Here is a 23,218-nt window from a genome sequence, read left to right as displayed (position 1 = left end):
ATATTATGTTGACTGAACATTTCTAAATTTTGTCGTTTTATTTAATACGACCATGCCACTATTTGGTGATGAAAACAACCCAATTAGAATCCTCGTTTTTATAAACTTAAAGCAGAAAGAAAACTTGCATTGAATTATCGCGCGAATAATAAGGCAGGTATCTATACCTATAGTACACAATAATCCGCATTATTTGGTCTATAATAGCTTGGAGAAAAACTTAACATCATCAACTGTATTTTTTTAATCGTCCACTGACTTCTCCCGCCTTGGATGAGGCGAGAGGGAGTGTCAGGCTTACTGACTACAAACCACCCTTTTCCTACTCCTGCTCTTCGAGACTACCAACTGTATGCAAGCAAGTTTTGGATTGCTAAGAATTAGTCCCATCGTATATTAAATACCAATATTGCATTCTAATCACGTAGTACAAGACATGACGCATCAGGTGTTATCGTCTCTTATCGGTTCTTCAATACCTATTTGATAAATTAATATTTTGTACTACGCCTTCAGTTTCGCGTGAATGCTGTGTTAAATTTTAGCAAAATAATTATCCGATTCGGTGCAACTGTTCTAAAGATATACGCGTAAAAATATGTTATGGGGGAAACCCGCGAAGCGTGTGTGACGACCAATGACTTTGCTTCCCGCCAATATCTTGCCGTCTCACTCTACTATAGGGTATAAAATGATTTATTTATCTGTATTCAGTTCCTATGCAATATTTTAATATTATAACAGAAGATATAAATATTAAGTATGTACCTACGAACAATTAATCAAACGCAGTGAAGGTCATATTTGTATGATAAAGTATTCAAATTGATGTCTACATTTGAGCAGTTTTGACGTTTCGGTCTAGCATCGCAATTATTTTGTGGTGCATAACATAGTCATATTATACATACTTAGGTTTAGGTATTTCAGTTTGTGTCAAAACAACATTCAGTATACACGTGTCCGGCTCCCAGAATAATACAAAGTGATGTTTTATCCTCATGGCTTTAATCCAGCTATCTATACGTACGTAAGTACCTACTAACTTATCGTATTTATCATTTTTCCTGTTGTTGAATCGAGTCTGTGTTTCGTTCTTTTTAGCGTACCTATCACTGCCTATGTATAACTGATTGCTCATTCTAAAATTAGAACTTTTCAAGTTTCGATATATTTATTAATGGACTTTTAAAATTCATAACAAAATCAAGAATCTCTCTTCATAGAATGAACGATCACAATACCTATTAATATTAAAAAAGCATCATTCAACTGTTGTCGGGCTTTTCCACGAAATATGGGATAATTTGTCATACCAGTCACACTCATAACGCTAAAATCTCGTAAGGTTATTAGACATTAGACCGAAATCGAAAATTACACGATTAAAAACTACATGAATAATATGTCCATCTGTCATTCTATTCATTTTCAATCAAAACATCAAAAACATGGCCCCTCATTCTGCGCGAAATAGATGCGCGCGCAGGTGTTGTTATTCCAACTTTTTAAAAGTTTCTTAATTTAAAGCTTTAACATATTAACACCATGGCTTTTACTACACCATACCTTTTACTTTACCGTAAACTTATGTTTACCAAGGTACCTAATTAATTTAGGTAGATTATAGTAGTATATTGGTAGGATTTCTTTATTTAGTTTCTATGTCCTCTGTACATAGGGTTGATACTTGAACTACTTGCTAAATACATGCGATCTATTTTATACATTCATATACTATTTAACCAGTGTATAAGTACACACGTTCTATTAAATGGGACTCTTATAAATGGCTAAAAGTGTCCCTACACGTACCTAATACACATTCATGTACTTTGTCTCGACTCTAGTCCTTCGGAAAATAAAAAGCGTAATGTGTTTATTATTCCACTTCACAAATAAAACCTAAGTGATAATAATAACATCGTATCTTTCAGCCAATGAAGTCGACGTTTTCAAGATAGCCGAGCGGAAATCATAAAATTATGAAACAATTGAACGAAACAAACTATAATTTAGTGTGTAATATTAATTTAATAGTAAAGAACACGCAGAGAGTTAAAAGAAAAAATGTTTAGAACCAAAGAAGTAATTCCCAATTTATGTAATGAATCTGAAAATAGAGATGACGAAAACGATAAAGCAATTAATTTAAATCTAACAGACAATCACAAAGCTAAAAATGTCGTCCGTCCACAAATAATTGACGTTAATCAGAACGGAGATGGCCAAAACATTAACCATAAACCAGATAAAAGTACCAACGTCGATATGGATTATGATTCGTCTGATGAAGGACAAAGTAAGGCATTAAATTTTTCTGACAGTGATTTACCAGACAGCCCTGAGATCGAAGCGTATGTTGCATCGTTTCAAAAAGAAGCAAACACAGAATGCCAATTCAGTGAAAGTGAACAAGGAAATAGTTCTGATACTGAAGAGTTTAACCCGTTTGTATTTCGTAAGAAGAAATCAAAGCCAGTATCAACAGTAACAGCTAATCTCAATACATTGCCATCAAGGGTTTCAACGCGATATAGAAAACCTTTTATTGAGAATGCTACCGCACACATTTTAAAACCGACATACTTAACAGAGCAGGAACCTGAGATTGATGCAGATATTGTCGCCGAAAACATAAAGCGTCTCAGAATATATAATGAATTTAAAGACGTTTCAAACAGGATTAACCAAAATGTATCACAAAATAAAACACATGTTAGGAACAATAAACCTAAAGAAGTTTTAACAACAATATCAGGAACTGAAATAGAAGCTAGTTCTATATTAGCAAGCACGACAATTAACAGGCTAACGAGATCCGATAGTAAAATCACTGCACATAAACCTTTTGAACTTGCTTGCACTAGGTTTCAGCAAGAAATAAATTCATCAATTGATAAAAGAAAAGAAAGCTCAAGGTCACCAGAACTTGTTAGTTTAAGAATACCTCAAGAGGGTCTGGAACAAGTATTAAACTCATCTAAACCTGCACAGATTAGCCTACAAGAACCTCCAACGCGAGTGTCAACCTCATCTGATCCTGTAACTTCAACAAAAGGACCACAAAAGACTAAAACCAGACAAAGTATACCAAATGACTCTCAGCAAGATGTTACAACATTATGTCGTATCACACGGAGTAGGTCAAAAGGGACCCCGAAACAAGTATCAAATCCAGCTGAAACTTTAGTCACAGAAAATAAACCACCGAATTTGGCGAAACAAGTATTCACTTCATCCTATTCTGCAGCCGCATTGGATACATCTAAACTTACACAGGATATCCTACAAGACCCTCAGACGCAAGTGTCAACCTCATTTGATCCTGAAACCTTAAGAGAAGGACCAGAAGAGAATAAAACCAGACAAAGTATACCAAACGACTCTCAGCAAAAGGTTACAACATTTCGTATCACACGGAGTAGATTAAAAGGGACCCCAAAACAAGTATCAAAACCAGCTGAAACCACAGTCACAGAAGTTAGTCCACTGAATTCGGCGAAACAAGTTTTCACTTCATCCGATTCTGCAGCCACATCGGATACATCTAAACCTACACAGAACAACCAACAAGAACCTTCAAAGCCAGTGTCAACCTCATCTGATTCTGAAACCTTAAGAAAAGTACCACAAGAGATCACAAATATACAAAGTATACCAAACGACTCTCAGCAAGAGGTTACAACATTTCGTATCACACGGAGTAGGTCAAAGGAGACCCCGAAACAAATATCAAAACTAACTGAAACCATAGTCACACAAATTAGTCCACTGAATTTGGCGAAACAAGTATTAATTTCATCCGATTCTGCAGCCACATTGAATGCATCTAAACCTACACAAGATAGCCAACAAGAACCTCAGACGCGAGTGTCAACCTCATCTGATCCTGAAACTTCAAGAAAAAGATCAGAAAAGACTAAAAACAGACAAAGTATACCAAACGACTCTCAACAAGAGGTTACAACATTTCGTATCACACGGAGTAGATCAAAAGAGTCCCTGAAACAAGTATCAAAACCAACTGAAACCATAGTCCCACTAGTTAGACCACCGAATTCGGCAAAACTAGTATTAACTTCATTCGATTCTGCGGCCACATCAAATACATCTAAACCTACTCAAGATAGCCTACAAGAACCTTCAACGCGGGTATCAACCTCATCTGACCCTAAAACCTCAAGAAAAGGACCACAAAAGACTTATACTAAGGAGAACAGACAAAGTATACAAAACGACTCTCAACAAGAGGATACAACATTATTTCGTATCACACGGAGTAGATTAAAAGACACCCCGAAAGTAGTATTAAAACCAGCTGAAACCATAGTTACACCACGGAATTCAGCGAAACAAGCATTAACTTCATCCGACTCTGCAGCCGCATTGAATATATTTAAACCTACACAAGAACTTTCGACGCGAGTGTCAACCTCATCTGATGCTTCGACGCGAGTGTCAACCTCATCTGATTCTTGGACGCAAGAGTCAGCCTCATCTGATTCTGAAACCTCAAGAAAAAGATCAGAAAAGACTAAAAGCAGACAAAGTATACCAAACGAGTCTCAGCAAGAGGCAACATTACTTCGTATCACACGGAGTAAATCAAAACAGACCCCGAAACAAGTATCAAAACCAGCTGAAACCTTATCCACAGAAGTTAGTCCACAGAATTCAGCAGAACAATTATTAACTTCATCCGATTCTGTAACCACATGGGGTACGTCACAAGAGCCTCCAAAACGGACTGAAATCCCAATCACTCGAAGTAAACCACGAATCATGTCACTGACACAAGTATCAAGGTCATCTGGTGATGAACTTGAAGTAAGTGGATCACGAGAGTATCCGAAACAAATATCAAAACCAACTGAAGCCATAGTCACAGAAGTTAAACCACCGAATTCAGCGAAACAAGCATTAACTACATCCGATTCTGCGGCCACATTGAATATATTTAAACCTACACAAGAACTTGCGACGCGAGTGTCAACCTCATCTAATCCTTCGACGGGAGTGTCAACCTCATCTGATCCTGTAACCTCAAGTAAAGGACCAGAAGAAATAAAAACCAGACAAAGTGTACCATACGACTTTCAGCAAAAGGTTACGACAAGTAGGTCAAAACAGTCCCTAAAACAATTGTCAGCTGAAACCACAGTCACACAAGTTAGTCCACTGAATTCGGCGAAACAAGTATTAACTTCATCCGATTCTGTAACCACATCGAATACGTCACAAGAGCCTCGAAATCAGCCACGAATTCCGCCACTGACACAAGTATCAAAGTCACCCGGTGATGAACTTGAAGTAAGTGGATCACAAGAGTATCCAAAACAAATATCAAAACCAACTGAAACCATAGTCACACAAGTTAGACCACCGAATTCGGCGGAACAAGTATTAACTTCATTCTATTCTGCGGCCACATCAAATACATCTAAACCTACTCAAGATAGCCTACAAGAACCTTCAACGCGGGTATCAACCTCATCTGACCCTAAAACCGCAACAAAAGGACCACAAAAGACTTCTACTAAGGAGAATAGACAAAGTATACCAAACGACATTCAACAAGAGGATACAACATTATTTCGTATCACACGGAGTAGATTAAAAGACACCCCGAAAGTAGTATTAAAACCAGCTGAAACCATAGTTACACCACGGAATTCAGCGAAACAAGCATTAACTTCATCCGACTCTGCAGCCGCATTGAATATATTTAAACCTACACAAGAACCTTCGACGCGAGTGTCAACCTCATCTGATGCTTCGACGCGAGTGTCAACCTCATCTGATTCTTGGACGCAAGAGTCAACCTCATCTGATTCTTAAACCTCAATAAAAAGATCAGAAAAGACTAAAAGCAGACAAAATATACCAAACGACTCTCAGCAAGAGGCAACATTACTTCGTATCACACGGAGTAAATCAAAACAGACCCCGAAACAAGTATCACAACCACCTGAAACCATATCCACACAAGTTAGTCCACAGAATTCAGCAGAACAAATATTAACTTCATCCGATTCTGTAACCACATGGGGTACGTCACAAGAGCTTCCAAAACGGACTGAAACCCTAATCCCGCGAAGTAAGCCACGAATTACGTCACTGACACAAGTGTCAAAGTCACCCGGTGATGAACTTGAAGTAAGTGGATCACAAGAGTATCCGAAACAAATATCAATACCAACTGAAGCCATAGTCACAGAAGTTAAACCACCGAATTCAGCGAAACAAGCATTAACTACATCGGACTCTGCGGCCACATTGAATATATTTAAACCTACACAAGAACTTTCGACGCGAGTGTCAACCTCATCTGATCCTTCGACGGGAGTGTCAACCTCATCTGATTCTGTAACCTCAAGTAAAGGACCAGAAGAGACAAAACCCAGACAAAGTGTAACATACGACTTTCAGCAAAAGGCTACGACAAGTAGTTCAAAACAGTCCCTAAAACAATTGTCAGCTGAAACCATAGTCACACAAGTTAGACCACCGAATTCGGCGGAGCAAATTTTCAAATCATCCGATTCTGCAGCCGCATTGAATACATTTAAACCCACACAAAATAGCCAACAAGAACCTTCGACGCGAATGTTAACCCCATCTGATCCTAAAACCTCAAGAAAAGAACCAGAAAAGACTACAAGCAGACAAACTATACCAAACGACTCTCAGCAAGAGGTTACAACATTTCGTATCACACGGAGTAGGTCAAAAGACACCCCGAAACAAGTATCAAAACCAACTGAAGCCATAGTCACAGAAGTGAAATCACCGAATTCAGCGGAACAAGTATTAATTTCATCCGATTCTGCGGCCACATCGCATACATCTCAACCTACACAAGATAGTCTACAAGAACCTTCGAAGCGAGTGTCAATCTTATCTGATCCTGAAACCTCAACAAAAGGACCAGAAAAGACTAAAAACAGACAAAGTATACCAAACGACGCTCAGCAAGAGGATACAACATTATTTAATATCACACTGAGTAGGTCAAGAGAGACCCCGAAAGTAGTAATAAAACCAGCTGAAACCATAGTTACACCACGGAATTCAGCGAAACAAGCATTAACTACATCCGACTCTGCAGCCGCATTGAATATATCTAAACCTACACAAGAACCTTCGACGCGAGTGTCAACCTCATCTGATTCTTGGACGCAAGAGTCAACCTCATCTGATTCTGAAACCTCAAGAAAAAGATCAGAAAAGACTAAAAGCAGACAAAATATACCAAACGACTCTCAGCAAGAGGCAACATTACTTCGTATCACACGGAGTAAATCAAAACAGACCCCGAAACAAGTATCACAACCACCTGAAACCATATCCACAGAAGTTAGTCCACAGAATTCAGCAGAACAAATATTAACTTCATCCGATTCTGTAACCACATGGGGTACGTCACAAGAGCCTCCAAAACGGACTGAAACCCTAATCGCTCAAAATAAACCACGAATTACGTCACTGACACAAGAATCAAAGTCACCTGGTGATGAACTTGAAGTAAGTGGATCACGAGAGTATCCGAAACAAATATCAAAACCAACTGAAGCCATAGTCACACAAGTTAAACCACTGAATTCAGCGAAACAAGTTTTAATTTCATCCGATTCTGCTGCCACATTGAATACATCTAAAACTACAGAGGATAGCCTGTCTTCTAAACGAGTATCAACCTCATCTGATCCCGAAACCTTAAGAAAAGGACCAAAAAAGACTAAAAAGAGACAAAGTATACCAAACGACTCTCAGCAAGAGGTTACATCTAAACCTACACAAGATAACTTACAAGATCCTTCGAAGCGAGTGTCAACCTCATCTGATCCTGAAACCTCAAGAAGAGGACCACAAAAGACTACAAGCACACAAAGTATACCAAACGACTCCCAGCAAGAGGCTACAACATTTCGTATCACACGGAGTAGGTCAAAAGAGACTCCGAAACAAGTATCACAACCAGCTGAAACCACAGTCACACAAGTTAGACCACCGAATTCGGCGGAACAAGTATTAACTTCATCCGATTCTGCAGCCACATGGGGTATGTCACAAGAGCCTCCAAAACGGGCTGAAACCCTAATCCCGCGAAGTAAGCCACGAATTCCGTCACTGACACAAGTATCAAAGTCATCTAGTGATGAACTTGAAGTAAGTGGACCACGAGAGTATCCGAAACAAGTATCAAAACCAACTGAAGCCATAGTTACAGAAGTTAAACCACTAAATTCAGCGGAACAAGCATTAACTACACCCGATTCTGCTGCCACATTGAATATATTTAAAGCTACACAAGAACTTTCGACGCGAGTGTCAACCTCATCTGATCCTGTAACCTCAAGTAAAGGACCAGAAGAGACAAAACCCAGACAAAGTGTACCATACGACTTTCAGCAAAAGGTTAGTAGGTCAAAACAGTCCCTAAAACAATTGTCAGCTGAAACCACAGTCACACAAGTTAGTCCACTGAATTCGGCGGAACAAGTATTAACCTCATCCGATTCTGCAGCCATATCGAATACATCACTAGAGCCTCCAAAACCGACTGAAACCCTAATCCCGCGAAGTAAACCACGACTCACGTCACTGATACAAGTATCAAAGTCACCTGGTGAGGAACTTGAAGTAAGTGGATCACGAGAGTATCCGAAACAAATATCAAAACCAACTGAAACCATAGTCACAGAAGTTAGACCACCGAACTCGGCGGAACAAGTATTAACTTCATTCGATTCTGCAGCCACATCAAATACATGTAAACCTACTCAAGATAGCCTACAAGAACCTTCAACGCGGGTATCAACCTCATCTGACCCTAAAACCTCAAGAAAAGGACCACAAAAGACTACTACTAAGGAGAATAGACAAAGTATACCAAACTTCATTCAACAAGAGGTTACAACATTATTTCGTATCACACGGAGTATAGTAAAAGAGACCCCGAAAGTAGTATTAAAACCAGCTGAAGCCATAGTTACACCACGGAATTCAGCGAAACAAGCATTAACTTTATCCGACTCTGCAGCCGCATTGAATATATCTAAACCTAAACAAGAACCTTCGACGCGAGTGTCAACCTCATCTGATGCTTCGACGCGAGTGTCAACCTCATCTGATTCTTGGACGCAAGAGTCAACCTCATCTGATTCTGAAACCTCAAGAAAAAGATCAGAAAAGACTAAAAGCAGACAAAGTATACCAAACGACTCTCAGCAAGAGGCAACATTACTTCGTATCACACGGAGTAAATCAAAACATACCCCGAAACAAGTATCACAACCACCTGAAACCTTATCCACAGAAGTAAGTCCACAGAATTCAGCAGAACAAATATTAACTTCATCCGATTCTGCAGCCACATTGAATATATTTAAACCTACACAAGAACTTTCGACGCGAGTGTTAACCTCATCTGATCCTTCGACGCGAGTGTCAACCTCATCTGATCCTGTAACCTCAAGTAAAGGACCAGAAGAGACAAAAACCAGACAAAGTGTACCATACGACTTTCAGCAAAAGGTTACGACAAGTAGGTCAAAACAGTCCCTAAAACAATTGTCAGCTGAAACCATAGTCACAGAAGTTAGTCCACCGAATTCGGCGGAACAAGTTTTCACTTCATCCGATTCTGCAGCCGCATTGAATACATCTAAACCTACACAGAATAGCCAACAAAAACCTCAGATGCGAGTGTCAACCTCATCTGATCCTGAAATCTCAAGAAAACATCCAGAAAAGACTACAAGCACACAAAGTATACCAAACGACTCTCAGCAAGAGGTTACAACATTTCGTATCACACGGAGTAGGTCAAAAGAGACCCCGAAACAAGTATCAAAACCAACTGAAACCACTCAAGTTAAACCCCAGATTTCAGCAGAACAAATATTAATTTCATCTGATTTGGCAGCCATATCAAATACAGCTAAACCTACACAAGATAGCCTACAAGAACCTTCAACGTTAGTGTCAACCTCATCTGATCCTGAAACCTCAAGAAGAGGACCACAGAGTATACCAAATGACTCTCAGCAAGACACCCCGAAAAAAGTATCAAATCGAACTGAAACAATAGTCTCAGAAGTAGAAGTTATACCACCGAATTCGGCGGAGCAAATTTTCAAATCATCCGATTCTGCAGCCGCATTGAATACATTTAAACCCACACAAAATAGCCAACAAGAACCTTCGACGCGAAAGTTAACCCCATCTGATCCTAAAACCTCAAGAAAAGAACCAGAAAAAACTACAAGCAGACAAACTATACCAAACGACTCTCAGCAAGAGGTTACAACATTTCGTATCACACGGAGTAGGTCAAAAGACACCCCGAAACAAGTATCAAAACCAACTGAAGCCATAGTCACAGAAGTGAAATCACCGAATTCAGCGGAACAAGCATTAACTTCATCCGATTCTGCGGCCACATCGCATACATCTCAACCTACACAAGATAGTCTACAAGAACCTTCGAAGCGAGTGTCAATCTTATCTGATCCTGAAACCTCAACAAAAGGACCAGAAAAGACTAAAAACAGACAAAGTATACCAAACGACCCTCAGCAAGAGGATACAACATTATTTCGTATCACACTGAGTAGGTCAAGAGAGACCCCGAAAGTAGTATTAAAACCAGCTGAAACCATAGTTACACCACGGAATTCAGCGAAACAAGCATTAACTACATCCGACTCTGCAGCCGCATTGAATATATCTAAACCTAAACAAGAACCTTCGACGCGATTGTCAACCTCATCTGATGCTTCGACGCGATTGTCAACCTCATCTGATTCTTGGACGCAAGAGTCAACCTCATCTGATTCTGAAACCTCAAGAAAAAGATCAGAAAAGACTAAAAGCAGACAAAGTATACCAAACGACTCTCAGCAAGAGGCAACATTACTTCGTATCACACGGAGTAAATCAAAACATACCCCGAAACAAGTATCACAACCACCTGAAACCATATCCACAGAAGTTAGTCCACAGAATTCAGCAGAACAAATATTAACTTCATCCGATTCTGTAACCACATGGGGTATGTCACAAGAGCCTCCAAAACGGGCTGAAACCCTAATCCCGCGAAGTAAGCCACGAATTCCGTCACTGACACAAGTATCAAAGTCACCTGGTGATGAACTTGAAGTAAGTGGATCACGAGAGTATCCGAAACAATTATCAAAACCAACTGAAACCATAGTCACAGAAGTTAAACGACTAAATTCAGCGAAACAAATATTAACTACACCCGATTCTGCTGCCACATTGAATATATTTAAAGCTACACAAGAACTTTCGACGCGAGTGTTAACCTCATCTGATTCTGTAACCTCAAGTAAAGGACCAGAAGAGACAAAACCCAGACAAAGTGTACCATACGACTTTCAGCAAAAGGTTAGTAGGTCAAAACAGTCCCTAAAACAATTGTCAGCTGAAACCACAGTCACACAAGTTAGACCACCGAATTCGGCGGAACAAGTTTTCACTTCATCCGATTCTGCAGGCACATGGGGTACGTCACAAGAGCCTCCAATAGCGAATGAAACCCTAATCACGCGAAGTAAACCACGAATCACGTCACTGACACAAGTATCAAAGTCACCTGGTGATGAACTTGAAGTAAGTGGATCACGAGAGTATCCGAAACAAATATTACAACCAGCTGAAACCATAGAAGTTAGACCAAATAATTCGGCGGAACAAGTATTAACTTCATCCGATTCTGCAGCCATATCGAATACATCTAAACCTACTCAAGATAGCCTACAAGAACCTTCAACGCGGGTATCAACCTCATCTGACCCTAAAACCTCAAGAAAAGGACCACAAAAGACTACTACTAAGGAGAATAGACAAAGTATACCAAACTTCATTCAACAAGAGGTTACAACATTATTTCGTATCACACGGAGTATAGTAAAAGAGACCCCGAAAGTAGTATTAAAACCAGCTGAAGCCATAGTTACACCACGGAATTCAGCGAAACAAGCATTAACTTTATCCGACTCTGCAGCCGCATTGAATATATTTAAACCTACACAAGAACCTTCGACGCGAGTGTCAACCTCATCTGATGCTTCGACGCGAGTGTCAACCTCATCTGATTCTTGGACGCAAGAGTCAACCTCATCTGATTCTGAAACCTCAAGAAAAAGATCAGAAAAGACTAAAAGCAGACAAAGTATACCAAACGACTCTCAGCAAGAGGCAACATTACTTCGTATCACACGGAGTAAATCAAAACAGACCCCGAAACAAGTATCACAACCACCTGAAACCTTATCCACAGAAGTAAGTCCACAGAATTCAGCAGAACAAATATTAACTTCATCCGATTCTGCAGCCACATTGAATATATTTAAACCTACACAAGAACTTTCGACGCGAGTGTTAACCTCATCTGATCCTTCGACGCGAGTGTTAACCTCATCTGATTCTGTAACCTCAAGTAAAGGACCAGAAGAGACAAAAACCAGACAAAGTGTACCATACGACTTTCAGCAAAAGGTTACGACAAGTAGGTCAAAACAGTCCCTAAAACAATTGTCAGCTGAAACCATAGTCACACAAGTTAGTCCACCGAATTCGGCGAAACAAGTTTTCACTTCATCCGATTCTGCAGCCGCATTGAATACATCTAAACCTACACAGAATAGCCAACAAAAACCTCAGATGCGAGTGTCAACCTCATCTGATCCTGAAACCTCAAGAAAACATCCAGAAAAGACTACAAGCACACAAAGTATACCAAACGACTCTCAGCAAGAGGTTACAACATTTCGTATCACACGGAGTAGGTCAAAAGAGACCCCGAAACAAGTATCAAAACCAACTGAAACCACTCAAGTTAAACCCCAGATTTCAGCAGAACAAATATTAATTTCATCTGATTTGGCAGCCATATCAAATACAGCTAAACCTACACAAGATAGCCTACAAGAACCTTCAACGTTAGTGTCAACCTCATCTGATCCTGAAACCTCAAGAAGAGGACCACAGAGTATACCAAATGACTCTCAGCAAGACACCCCGAAAAAAGTATCAAATCGAACTGAAACAATAGTCTCAGAAGTAGAAGTTATACCACCGAATTCGGCGGAGCAAATTTTCAAATCATCCGATTCTGCAGCCGCATTGAATACATTTAAACCCACACAAAATAGCCAACAAGAACCTTCGACGCGAATGTTAACCCCATCTGATCCTAAAACCTCAAGAAAAGAACCAGAAAAGACTACAAGCAGGCAAACTATACCAAACGACTCTCAACAAGAGGTTACAACATTTCGTATCACACGGAGTAGGTCAAAAGACACCCCGAAACAAGTATCAAAACCAACTGAAGCCATAGTCACAGAAGTGAAATCACCGAATTCAGCGGAACAAGTATTAACTTCATCCGATTCTGCGGCCACATCAAATACATCTCAACCTACACAAGATAGTCTACAAGAATCTTCGAAGCGAGTGTCAATCTTATCTGATCCTGAAACCTCAACAAAAGGACCAGAAAAGACTAAAAACAGACAAAGTATACCAAACGACCCTCAGCAAGAGGATACAACATTATTTCGTATCACACGGAGTAGGTCAAAAGAGACCCCGAAAGTAGTATTAAAACCAGCTGAAACCATAGTTACACCACGGAATTCAGCGAAAGCATTAACTTCATCCGACTCTGCAGCCGCATTGAATATATTTAAACCTACACAAGAACCTTCGACGCGAGTGTCAACCTCATCTGATGCTTCGACGCGAGTGTCAACCTCATCTGATTCTTGGACGCAAGAGTCAACCTCATCTGATTCTGAAACCTCAAGAAAAAGATCAGAAAAGACTAAAAGCAGACAAAGTATACCAAACGACTCTCAGCAAGAGGCAACATTACTTCGTATCACACGGAGTAAATCAAAACAGACCCCGAAACAAGTATCACAACCAGCTGAAACCTTATCCACACAAGTTAGTCCACAGAATTCAGCAGAACAAATATTAACTTCATCCGATTCTGTAACCACATGGGGTACGTCACAAGAGCTTCCAAAACGGACTGAAACCCTAATCCCGCGAAGTAAGCCACGAATTCCGTCACTGACACAAGTATCAAAGTCACCTGGTGATGAACTTGAAGTAAGTGGATCACGAGAGTATCCGAAACAAATATCAAAACCAACTGAAGCCATAGTCACAGAAGTTAAACCACCGAATTCAGCGAAACAAGCATTAACTACATCCGATTCTGCAGCCACATTGAATATATTTAAACCTACACAAGAACTTTCGACGCGAGTGTCAACCTCATCTGATGCTTCGACGCGAGTGTCAACCTCATCTGATGCTTCGACGCGAGTGTCAACCTCATCTGATCCTGTAACCTCAAGTAAAGGACCAGAAGAAATAAAAACCAGACAAAGTGTACCATACGACTTTCAGCAAAAGGTTACGACAAGTAGGTCAAAACAGTCCCTAAAACAATTGTCAGCTGAAACCACAGTCTCACAAGTTAGTCCACCGAATTGGGCGAAACAAGTATTAACTTCATCCGATTCTGTAACCACATCGAATACGTCACAAGAGCCTCCAAAACTGACTGAAGCCCGAATCTCTCGAAGTAAGCCACGAATTACGTCACTGACACAAGTATCAAAGTCACCTGGTGATGAACTTGAAGTAAGTGGACCACAAGAGTATCCGAAACAAATATCAAAACCAACTGAAACCATAGTCACACAAGTTAGACCACCGAATTCGGCGGAACAAGTATTAACTTCATTCTATTCTGCGGCCACATCAAATACATCTAAACCTACTCAAGATAGCCTACAAGAACCTTCAACGCGGGTATCAACCTCATCTGACCCTAAAACCTCAAGAAAAGGACCACAAAGGACTACTACTAAGGAGAATAGACAAAGTATACCAAACGACATTCAACAAGAGGATACAACATTATTTAGTATCACACGGAGTAGATTAAAAGAGACCCCGAAAGTAGTATTAAAACCAGCTGAAACCATAGTTACACCACGGAATTCAGCGAAACAAGCATTAACTTCATCCGACTCTGCAGCCGCATTGAATATATTTAAACCTACACAAGAACCTTCGACGCGAGTGTCAACCTCATCTGATGCTTCGACGCGAGTGTCAACCTCATCTGATTCTTGGACGCAAGAGTCAACCTCATCTGATTCTGAAACCTCAAGAAAAAGATCAGAAAAGACTAAAAGCAGACAAAATATACCAAACGACTCTCAGCAAGAGGCAACATTACTTCGTATCACACGGAGTAAATCAAAACAGACCCCGAAACAAGTATCACAACCACCTGAAACCATATCCACAGAAGTTAGTCCACAGAATTCAGCAGAACAAGTATTCACTTCATCCGATTCTGTAACCATATTGAATACATCACGAGAGCCTTCAATATCGACTGACACCCTGATCACTCGAAGTAAACCACGAATCATGTCACTGACACAAGTATCAAAGTCACCTGGTGATGAACTTGAAGTAAGTGGATCACGAGAGTATCCGAAACAAATATCAAAACCAACTGAAGCCATAGTCACAGAAGTTAAACGACTAAATTCAGCGGAACAAGCATTAACTTCATACGTTTCTGCAGCCACAATGAATACATCTAAACCTACAGAGGATAGCCTGTCTTCGAAACGAGTATCAACCTCATCTGATCCAGAAACCTCAAGAAGAGGACCACAAAAGACTAAAACCAGGCAAAGTATACCAAACGACTCTCAGCAAGAGGTTACATCTAAACCTGCACAAGATAACATACAAGATCCTTCGAAGCGAGTCTCAACCTCATCTGATCCTGAAACCTCAAGAAGAGGACCACAAAAGACTACAAACCAACAAAGTATACCAAACGACTCCCAGCAAGAGGTTACAACATTTCGTATCACACGGAGTAGGTCAAAAGAGACTCCGAAACAAGTATCACAACCAGCTGAAACCACAGTCACACAAGTTAGACCACCGAATTCGGCGGAACAAGTTTTCACTTCATCCGATTCTGCAGGCACATGGGGTACGTCACAAGAGCCTCCAAAACCGACTGAAACCCTAATCGCTCAAAATAAACCACGAATTACGTCACTGACACAAGAATCAAAGTCACCTGGTGATGAACTTGAAGTAAGTGGATCACGAGAGTATCCGAAACAAATATCAAAACCAACTGAAGCCATAGTCACAGAAGTTAGTCCACCGAATTCGGCGGAACAAGTTTTCACTTCATCCGATTCTGCTGCCACATTGAATACATCTAAACCTACAGAGGATAGCCTGTCATCTAAACGATTATCAACCTCATCTGATCCCGAAACCTTAAGAAAAGGCCCAAAAAAGACTAAAAAGAGACAAAGTATACCAAACGACTCTCAGCAAGAGGTTATATCTAAACCTACACAAGATAACCTACAAGATCCTTCGAAGCGAGTGTCAACCTCATCTGATCCTGAAACTTCAAGAAGACGACCACAAAAAACTACAAACACACAAAGTATACCAAACGACTCTCAACAAGAGGTTACAACATTATTTCGTATCACACGGAGTAGGTCAAAAGAGACCCCGAAAGTAGTTTTAAAACCAGCTGAAACCATAGTTACACCACTGAATTCAGCGAAACAAGCATTAACTTCATCCGACTCTGCAGCCGCATTGAATATATTTAAACCTAAACAAGAACCTTCGACGCGAGTGTCAACCTCATCTGATGCTTCGACGCGAGTGTCAACCTCATCTGATTCTTGGACGCAAGAGTCAACCTCATCTGATTCTGAAACCTCAAGAAAAAGATCAGAAAAGACTAAAAGCAGACAAAATATACCAAACGACTCTCAGCAAGAGGCAACATTACTTCGTATCACACGGAGTAAATCAAAACAGACCCCGAAACAAGTATCACAACCACCTGAAACCATATCCACACAAGTTAGTCCACTGAATTTAACGAAACAAGTATTCACTTCATCCGATTCTGTAACCACATTGAATACATCACGAGAGCCTTCAATATCGACTGACACCCTGATCACTCGAAGTAAACCACGAATCATGTCACTGACACAAGAATCAAAGTCACCTGGTGATGAACTTGAAGTAAGTGGACCACAAGAGTATCCGAAACAAGTATCAAAACCAACTGAAGCCATAGTCACAGAAGTTAGTCCACCGAATTCGGCGGAACAAGTTTTCACTTCATCCGATTCTGCAGCCGCATTGAATACATCTAAACCTACAGAGGATAGCCTGTCTTCGAAACGAGTATCAACCTCATCTAATTCTGAAACCTCAAGAAAAAGATCAGAAAAGACTACAAACAAACAAAGTATACCAAACGACTCTCAACAAGAGGTTACATCTAAACCTGCACAAGATAACATACAAGATCCTTCGAAGCGAGTATCAACCTCATCTGATCCAGAAACCTCAAGAAGAGGACCACAAAAGACTACAAACCAACAAAGTATACCAAACGACTCCCAGCAAGAGGTTACAACATTTCGTATCACACGGAGTAGGTCAAAAGAAACCCCGAAACAAGTATCAAAACCAGCTGAAACCACAGTCACACAAGTTAGACCACCGAATTCGGCGGAACAAGTTTTTACTTCATCCGATTCTGCAGGCACATGGGGTACGTCACAAGAGCCTCCAAAACCGACTGAAACCCTAATCACTAGAAATAAGCCACGAATTACGTCACTGACACAAGTATCAAAGTCACCTGGTGATGAACTTGAAGTAAGTGGATCACGAGAGTATCCGAAACAAATATCAAAACCAACTGAAACCATAGTCACAGAAGTTAGACCACCGAATTCGGCGGAACAAGTTTTCACTTCATCCGATTCTGCAGCCGCATTGAATACATCTAAACCTACAGAGGACAGCCTGTCATCTAAACGATTATCAACCTCATCTGACCCTAAAACCTCAAGAAAAGGCCCAAAAAAGACTAAAAAGAGACAAAGTATACCAAACGACTCTCAGCAAGAGGTTATATCTAAACCTACACAAGATAACCTACAAGATCCTTCGAAGCGAGTGTCAACCTCATCTGATCCTGAAACTTCAAGAAGACGACCACAAAAAACTACAAACAAACAAAGTATACCAAACGACTCTCAACAAGAGGTTACAACATTATTTCGTATCACACGGAGTAGGTCAAAAGAGACCCCGAAAGTAGTTTTAAAACCAGCTGAAACCATAGTTACACCACTGAATTCAGCGAAACAAGCATTAACTTCATCCGACTCTGCAGCCGCATTGAATATATTTAAACCTAAACAAGAACCTTCGACGCGAGTGTCAACCTCATCTGATGCTTCGACGCGAGTGTCAACCTCATCTGATTCTTGGACGCAAGAGTCAACCTCATCTGATTCTGAAACCTCAAGAAAAAGATCAGAAAAGACTAAAAGCAGACAAAATATACCAAACGACTCTCAGCAAGAGGCAACATTACTTCGTATCACACGGAATAAATCAAAACAGACCCCGAAACAAGTATCACAACCACCTGAAACCATATCCACACAAGTTAGAACACAGAATTCAGCAGAACAAATATTAACAAGTAGACTACAAAAGCCCGTAGTCACACAAATTGGGCCAAAAAAGACCGTAGCCACACAAATTGAGCCAGAAAAGACGGTAGCCACAAAAAGTAGGTCACAAAAGACCGAAGTCACACAAATTGGGCCAGAAAAGACCGTAGCCACACAAATTGAGCCAGAAAAGACAGTAGTCACAGAAATTGGGCCAGAAAAGACCGTAGTCACAGAAAGTAGGCCACAAAAGCCCGTAGTCACACAAATTGGGCCAGAAAAGACCGTAGCCACACAAATTGAGCCAGAAAAGACCGTAGCCACAAAAAGTAGGTCTCAAAAGACCGAAGTCACACAAATTGGTCTAGAAAAGACCGTAGCCACACAAATTGAACCAGAAAAGACGGTAGTCACAACAAGTAGGTCTCAAAAGACCGAAGTCACACAAATAGGGCCAGAAAAGACCGTAGTCACACAAATTGGGCCAGAAAAGACCGTAGTCACACAAATTGGGCCAGAAAAGACCGTAGCCACACAAATTGAGCCAGAAAAGACCGTAGTCACAAAAATTGGGCCAGAAAAGACCGTAGCCACACAAATTGAGCCAGAAAAGACGGTAGTCACAAAAAGTAGGTCTCAAAAGACCGAAGTCACACAAATTGAGCCAGAAAAGAGCATAGCCACACAAATTGGGCCAGAAAAGAGCGTAGTCACAGAAAGTAGGCCACAAAAGCCCGTAGTCACACAAATTGGGCCAGAAAAGACCGTAGTCACACAAATTGGGCCAGAAAAGACCGTAGCCACACAAATTGGGCCAGAAAAGACCGTAGCCCCAAAAAGTAGGTCACAAAAGACCAAAGTCACACAAATTGGGCCAGAAAAGACCGTAGTCACACAAATTGGGCCAGAAAAGACCGTAGCCTCAAAAAGTAGGTCACAAAAGACCGTAGGCACAAAAATGAGACCACAAAAGACCGTAGTGACGCAAATTGGGCCAGAAAAGACCGAAGTCACAGAAAGTAGGCCGCTGAAGCCCGTAGTCACACAAATTGGGCCAGAAAAGACCGTAGTCACACAAATTAGGCCAGAAAAGACCGTAGTTACACGAATTGGGCCAGAAAAGACAGTAGCTACACAAATTGGGCCAGAAAAGACCGTAGCCACAAAAAGTAGGTCACAAAAGACCGAAGTCACACAATCTGGGCTAGAAAAGACCGTAGCCACACAAATTGAGCCAGAAAAGACCGTAGTTACACGAATTGGGCCAGAAAAGACAGTAGTCACACAAATTAGGCCACAAAAGCCTAGAATCACACAAATTGGGCCAGAAAAGACCGTAGTCACACAAATTGGGCCAGAAAAGACCGTAGTCACACAAATTGGGACAGAAAAGACCGTAGCCACACAAATTAGGCCACAAAAGACCGAAGTCACAGAAAGTAAGCCACACAAGCCCGTAGTCACAGAAATTGAGCCAGAAGAGACCGTAGCCACAAAAAGTAGGTCGCAAAAGACAGAAGTCACACAAATTGGGCCAGAAAAGACCGTAGCCACACAAATTGAGCCAGAAAAGACCGTAGTCACAGAAAGTAGGCCACAAAAGCCCGTATTCACACAAATTGGGCCAGAAAAGACCGTAGCCACACAAATTGGGCCAGAAAAGACGGTAGTCACAAAAAGTAGGTCTCAAAAGACCGAAGTCACACAAATTGGGCCAGAAAAGACCGTAGCCTCAAAAAGTAGGTCACAAAAGTCCGTAGGCAAAAAAAGGAGATCACAAAAGACCGTAGTCACGCAAATTGGGCCAGAAAAGACCGTAGTCACAGAAATTGGGCCAGAAAAGACCGAAGTCACAGAAAGTAGGCCGCTGAAGCCCGTAGCCACACAAATTGAACCAGAAAAGACCGTAGTCACAGAAAGTAGGCCACAAAAGCCCGTAGTCACACAAATTGGGCCGGAAAAGACCGTAGCCTCAAAAAGTAGGTCACAAAAGACCGAAGTCACACAAATTGGGCCAGAAAAGACCGTAGTCACACAAATTGAGCCAGAAAAGACAGTAGTTACAGAAATTGGGCCAGAAAAGACCGTAGTCAAAAAAAGGAGATCACAAAAGACCGTAGTCACGCAAATTGGGCCAGAAAAGACCGTAGTCACAGAAAATAGGCCCCAAAAAGCGCTAGTTACACAAAATAAACTACAAAAAGCTGTTGTCATACGGAGTAAACCACAGAAGACTATAGCGACACGAAGAAGACTACAAAAGACTGTGATCACACAAAATAAACCACAACAGACGCGGTCAAGAAAAATCCCAAGTTCACCTAAAGCCTACCTTATTAAAAGACAAAGGAAACATCCTGAAAAAATTGAGGAAAGTACAGTGAAAACCTCGGAGTCTGTACTGAAGTACAGCTCTCAAAAGCAGAGCTTGGTGTCCGATACCTCATCCAATGCGACGTCACCGCGCAGTTTGAAAAGGTCTCTGCGAAGCAGCGATGCGCCCAGTGCCAAGCGCACGAGGGTGCTTACCACTTGCAGTACACAAGAAAAGACTTCGGCCACACAAATTGAGCCAGAAAAGACCGTAGCCACAAAAAGTAGGTCACAAAAGACCGAAGTCACAAAAAGTGAACCACAAAAGACCGTAGTCACAAAAAATAGGCCACAAAAACCGCTAGTTAGGCAAAATAAAATACAAAAAGCTGTAGTCACACGGAGTAAACCACAAAAGACTATAGCGACTCGAAGAAGACTAAATAAACCACAACAGACGCGGTCGAGAAAAATACCAAGTTCACCTAAAACCCACCTTGTAAAAAGACTAAGGAAACATCCTGAAAAAATTGAGGAAAGTACAGTGAAAGCCTCGAAGTCTGTACTGAAGTACAGCTCTCAAAAGCAGAGCTCGGTGTCCGATACCTCATCCAATACGACTTCACCGCGTAGTTTGAAAAGGTCTCTGCGAAGCTACGATGTGCCCAGTGCCAAGCGCACGAGGGTGCTTGCCACTTGCAGTACACAAGAAAAGACTTCGGCCACACAAATTGGGCCAGAAAAGACCGTAGGCACAAAAAGTGAACCACAAAAGACCGTAGTCACAAAAATAAGTCCACAAAAGACCGTAGTCACAAAAAATAGGCCACAAAAACCGCTAGTTAGGCAAAATAAAATACAAAAAGCTGTAGTCACACGGAGTAAACCACAAAAGACTATAGCGACACGAAGAAGACTACAAAAGACTGTGATTACACAAAATAAACCACAACAGACGCGGTCGAGAAAAATACCAAGTTCACCTAAAACCCACCTTGTTAAAAGACAAAGGAAACATAATGAAAAAATTGAGGAAAGTACAGTGAAAGCCTCGAAGTCTGTACTGAAGTACAGCTCTCAAAAGCAGAGCTCGGTGTCCGATACCTCATCCAATACGACTTCACCGCGTAGTTTGAAAAGGTCTCTGCGAAGCAGCGATGTGCCCAGTGCCAAGCGCACGAGGGTGCTCAAACCGTCCATTGCCAGCAACAAAATCACAACCAGAAGAAGGTGAAGAAACTGGGTAGGTAAGCAGGGCCTTAGTCAGCAGTGTACTCTTGCACTGATCAATGATCGACCATTCTGACACAATTGTAATAGCAGACTAAGGCCCCAGTTATTATTTATTTTTCACATAATCTATGGATAACGATTTGACTGTATTGTTGGTGCGGTGGCGGGTTCGATTGCCGCACGGAGCAACTCTTTGTGTGATCCACAAATTGTTGTTTCGGGTCTGGGTGTCATGTGTATCTGAAATTGTATGTTTGTCTTTTACTCAGGAAAAAATCCTAGTGTGGGTCAACGTTTTTAAAAAAGAATAAACAAAGAAAAGAACCATTTGTGATTGACTTTAACTGTTTAATTGATGATCCGATGTCGATAAAGGTTTTTAATAAGGTATTTAATATTTTTATAGATGCGGAATGAAGAAGTCTGGAAAGGATGGAACTTAGAAAAGAAATCGTCTGCCACATCTCAGATGTTTTAAGTAAATAGAAACTGTTTGATGGGTGCCATGAGTACCATGGAATCTTTTAAAGTGCGTTATCAACTGTACATAATATGTACATATGTAATGTGTGTCTGTATGTCTTTCGGTCGTCCAAGAGAGAAAGAGAGTGAAAAAAATTGTTGATTCCAAAGAATGAATGTAATAAATATGATTCATAAGTGTACTTAACGATTTTATACAAGTTTACTGTAGTGTTTATTTTTATAATATAATTGATCGTTCTAAATTGATAGAAATTATATTTGGTTCCTTTTAGGGCGTTTTAATAAAAACTTATTTTTGAAATGCTGTTTTATTTTAAAATATACCTTTCGTACAACTTAGTACAATCTATATAAAACTTACTGTCGAATTTCGACATTAAAATTAAGGTTTTCTTAATGCTGAGAACTGAGAATATACAATAAAGGTAAGCGTCCACAGGCCCGCATCGTACGCATTCCGTATGATGTCATCAGTACGCATCGCATGTAGGCATTGCTGATGATGCGGTCCGTACGATGCGGATCAGTGGACGCAGTTGTATGAGTTTCTATACAAGGCAAACTAAAATCCGTTGTGTGCG

The 23,218-nt window shown here is 40.7% G+C and overlaps 1 protein-coding gene across 1 annotated transcript; it reads left to right on the top strand.

Annotated features, from left to right (window-relative positions):
* The first annotated feature begins 538 nt into the window (after window positions 1–538).
* LOC118267959 (mucin-16) lies at window positions 539–22,938 on the top strand. Its single transcript, XM_050694510.1, has 12 exons — window positions 539–1,030; window positions 1,938–3,114; window positions 3,400–5,123; window positions 6,453–6,728; window positions 10,338–10,622; window positions 14,994–15,930; window positions 16,576–16,607; window positions 17,574–19,688; window positions 19,899–20,348; window positions 20,769–21,560; window positions 22,059–22,161; window positions 22,558–22,938. Exons 2-11 carry the CDS (start codon window positions 2,071–2,073, stop codon window positions 22,150–22,152), a joined length of 7,749 nt encoding a protein of 2,582 aa, XP_050550467.1. The 5' UTR covers window positions 539–1,030; window positions 1,938–2,070; the 3' UTR covers window positions 22,153–22,161; window positions 22,558–22,938.
* The last annotated feature ends 280 nt before the right edge of the window (window positions 22,939–23,218 follow it).

The sequence above is a fragment of the Spodoptera frugiperda genome, chromosome 6 (assembly GCF_023101765.2).
Source record: "Spodoptera frugiperda isolate SF20-4 chromosome 6, AGI-APGP_CSIRO_Sfru_2.0, whole genome shotgun sequence".
Taxonomy (NCBI): Eukaryota; Metazoa; Arthropoda; class Insecta; order Lepidoptera; family Noctuidae; genus Spodoptera; species Spodoptera frugiperda.
Note: the sequence above shows the minus strand (reverse complement) of the source record. Positions and strands in the feature narration are given on the sequence as shown.

What these genes read in the sequence shown, in the direction of transcription:
- LOC118267959 (XM_050694510.1), top strand. Translation starts at nt 2,071, where the DNA reads ATGTTTAGAACCAAAGAAGTAATTCCCAATTTATGTAATGAATCTGAA. An exon ending in TTTCGTATCACACGGAGTAG is followed by an intron (nt 6,729 to 10,337) that starts GTCAAAAGACAC and finishes CACACGGAGTAG; the next exon opens with GTCAAAAGACACCCCGAAAC. An exon ending in ACCGTAGCCTCAAAAAGTAG is followed by an intron (nt 20,349 to 20,768) that starts GTCACAAAAGTC and finishes CACAGAAAATAG; the next exon opens with GCCCCAAAAAGCGCTAGTTA.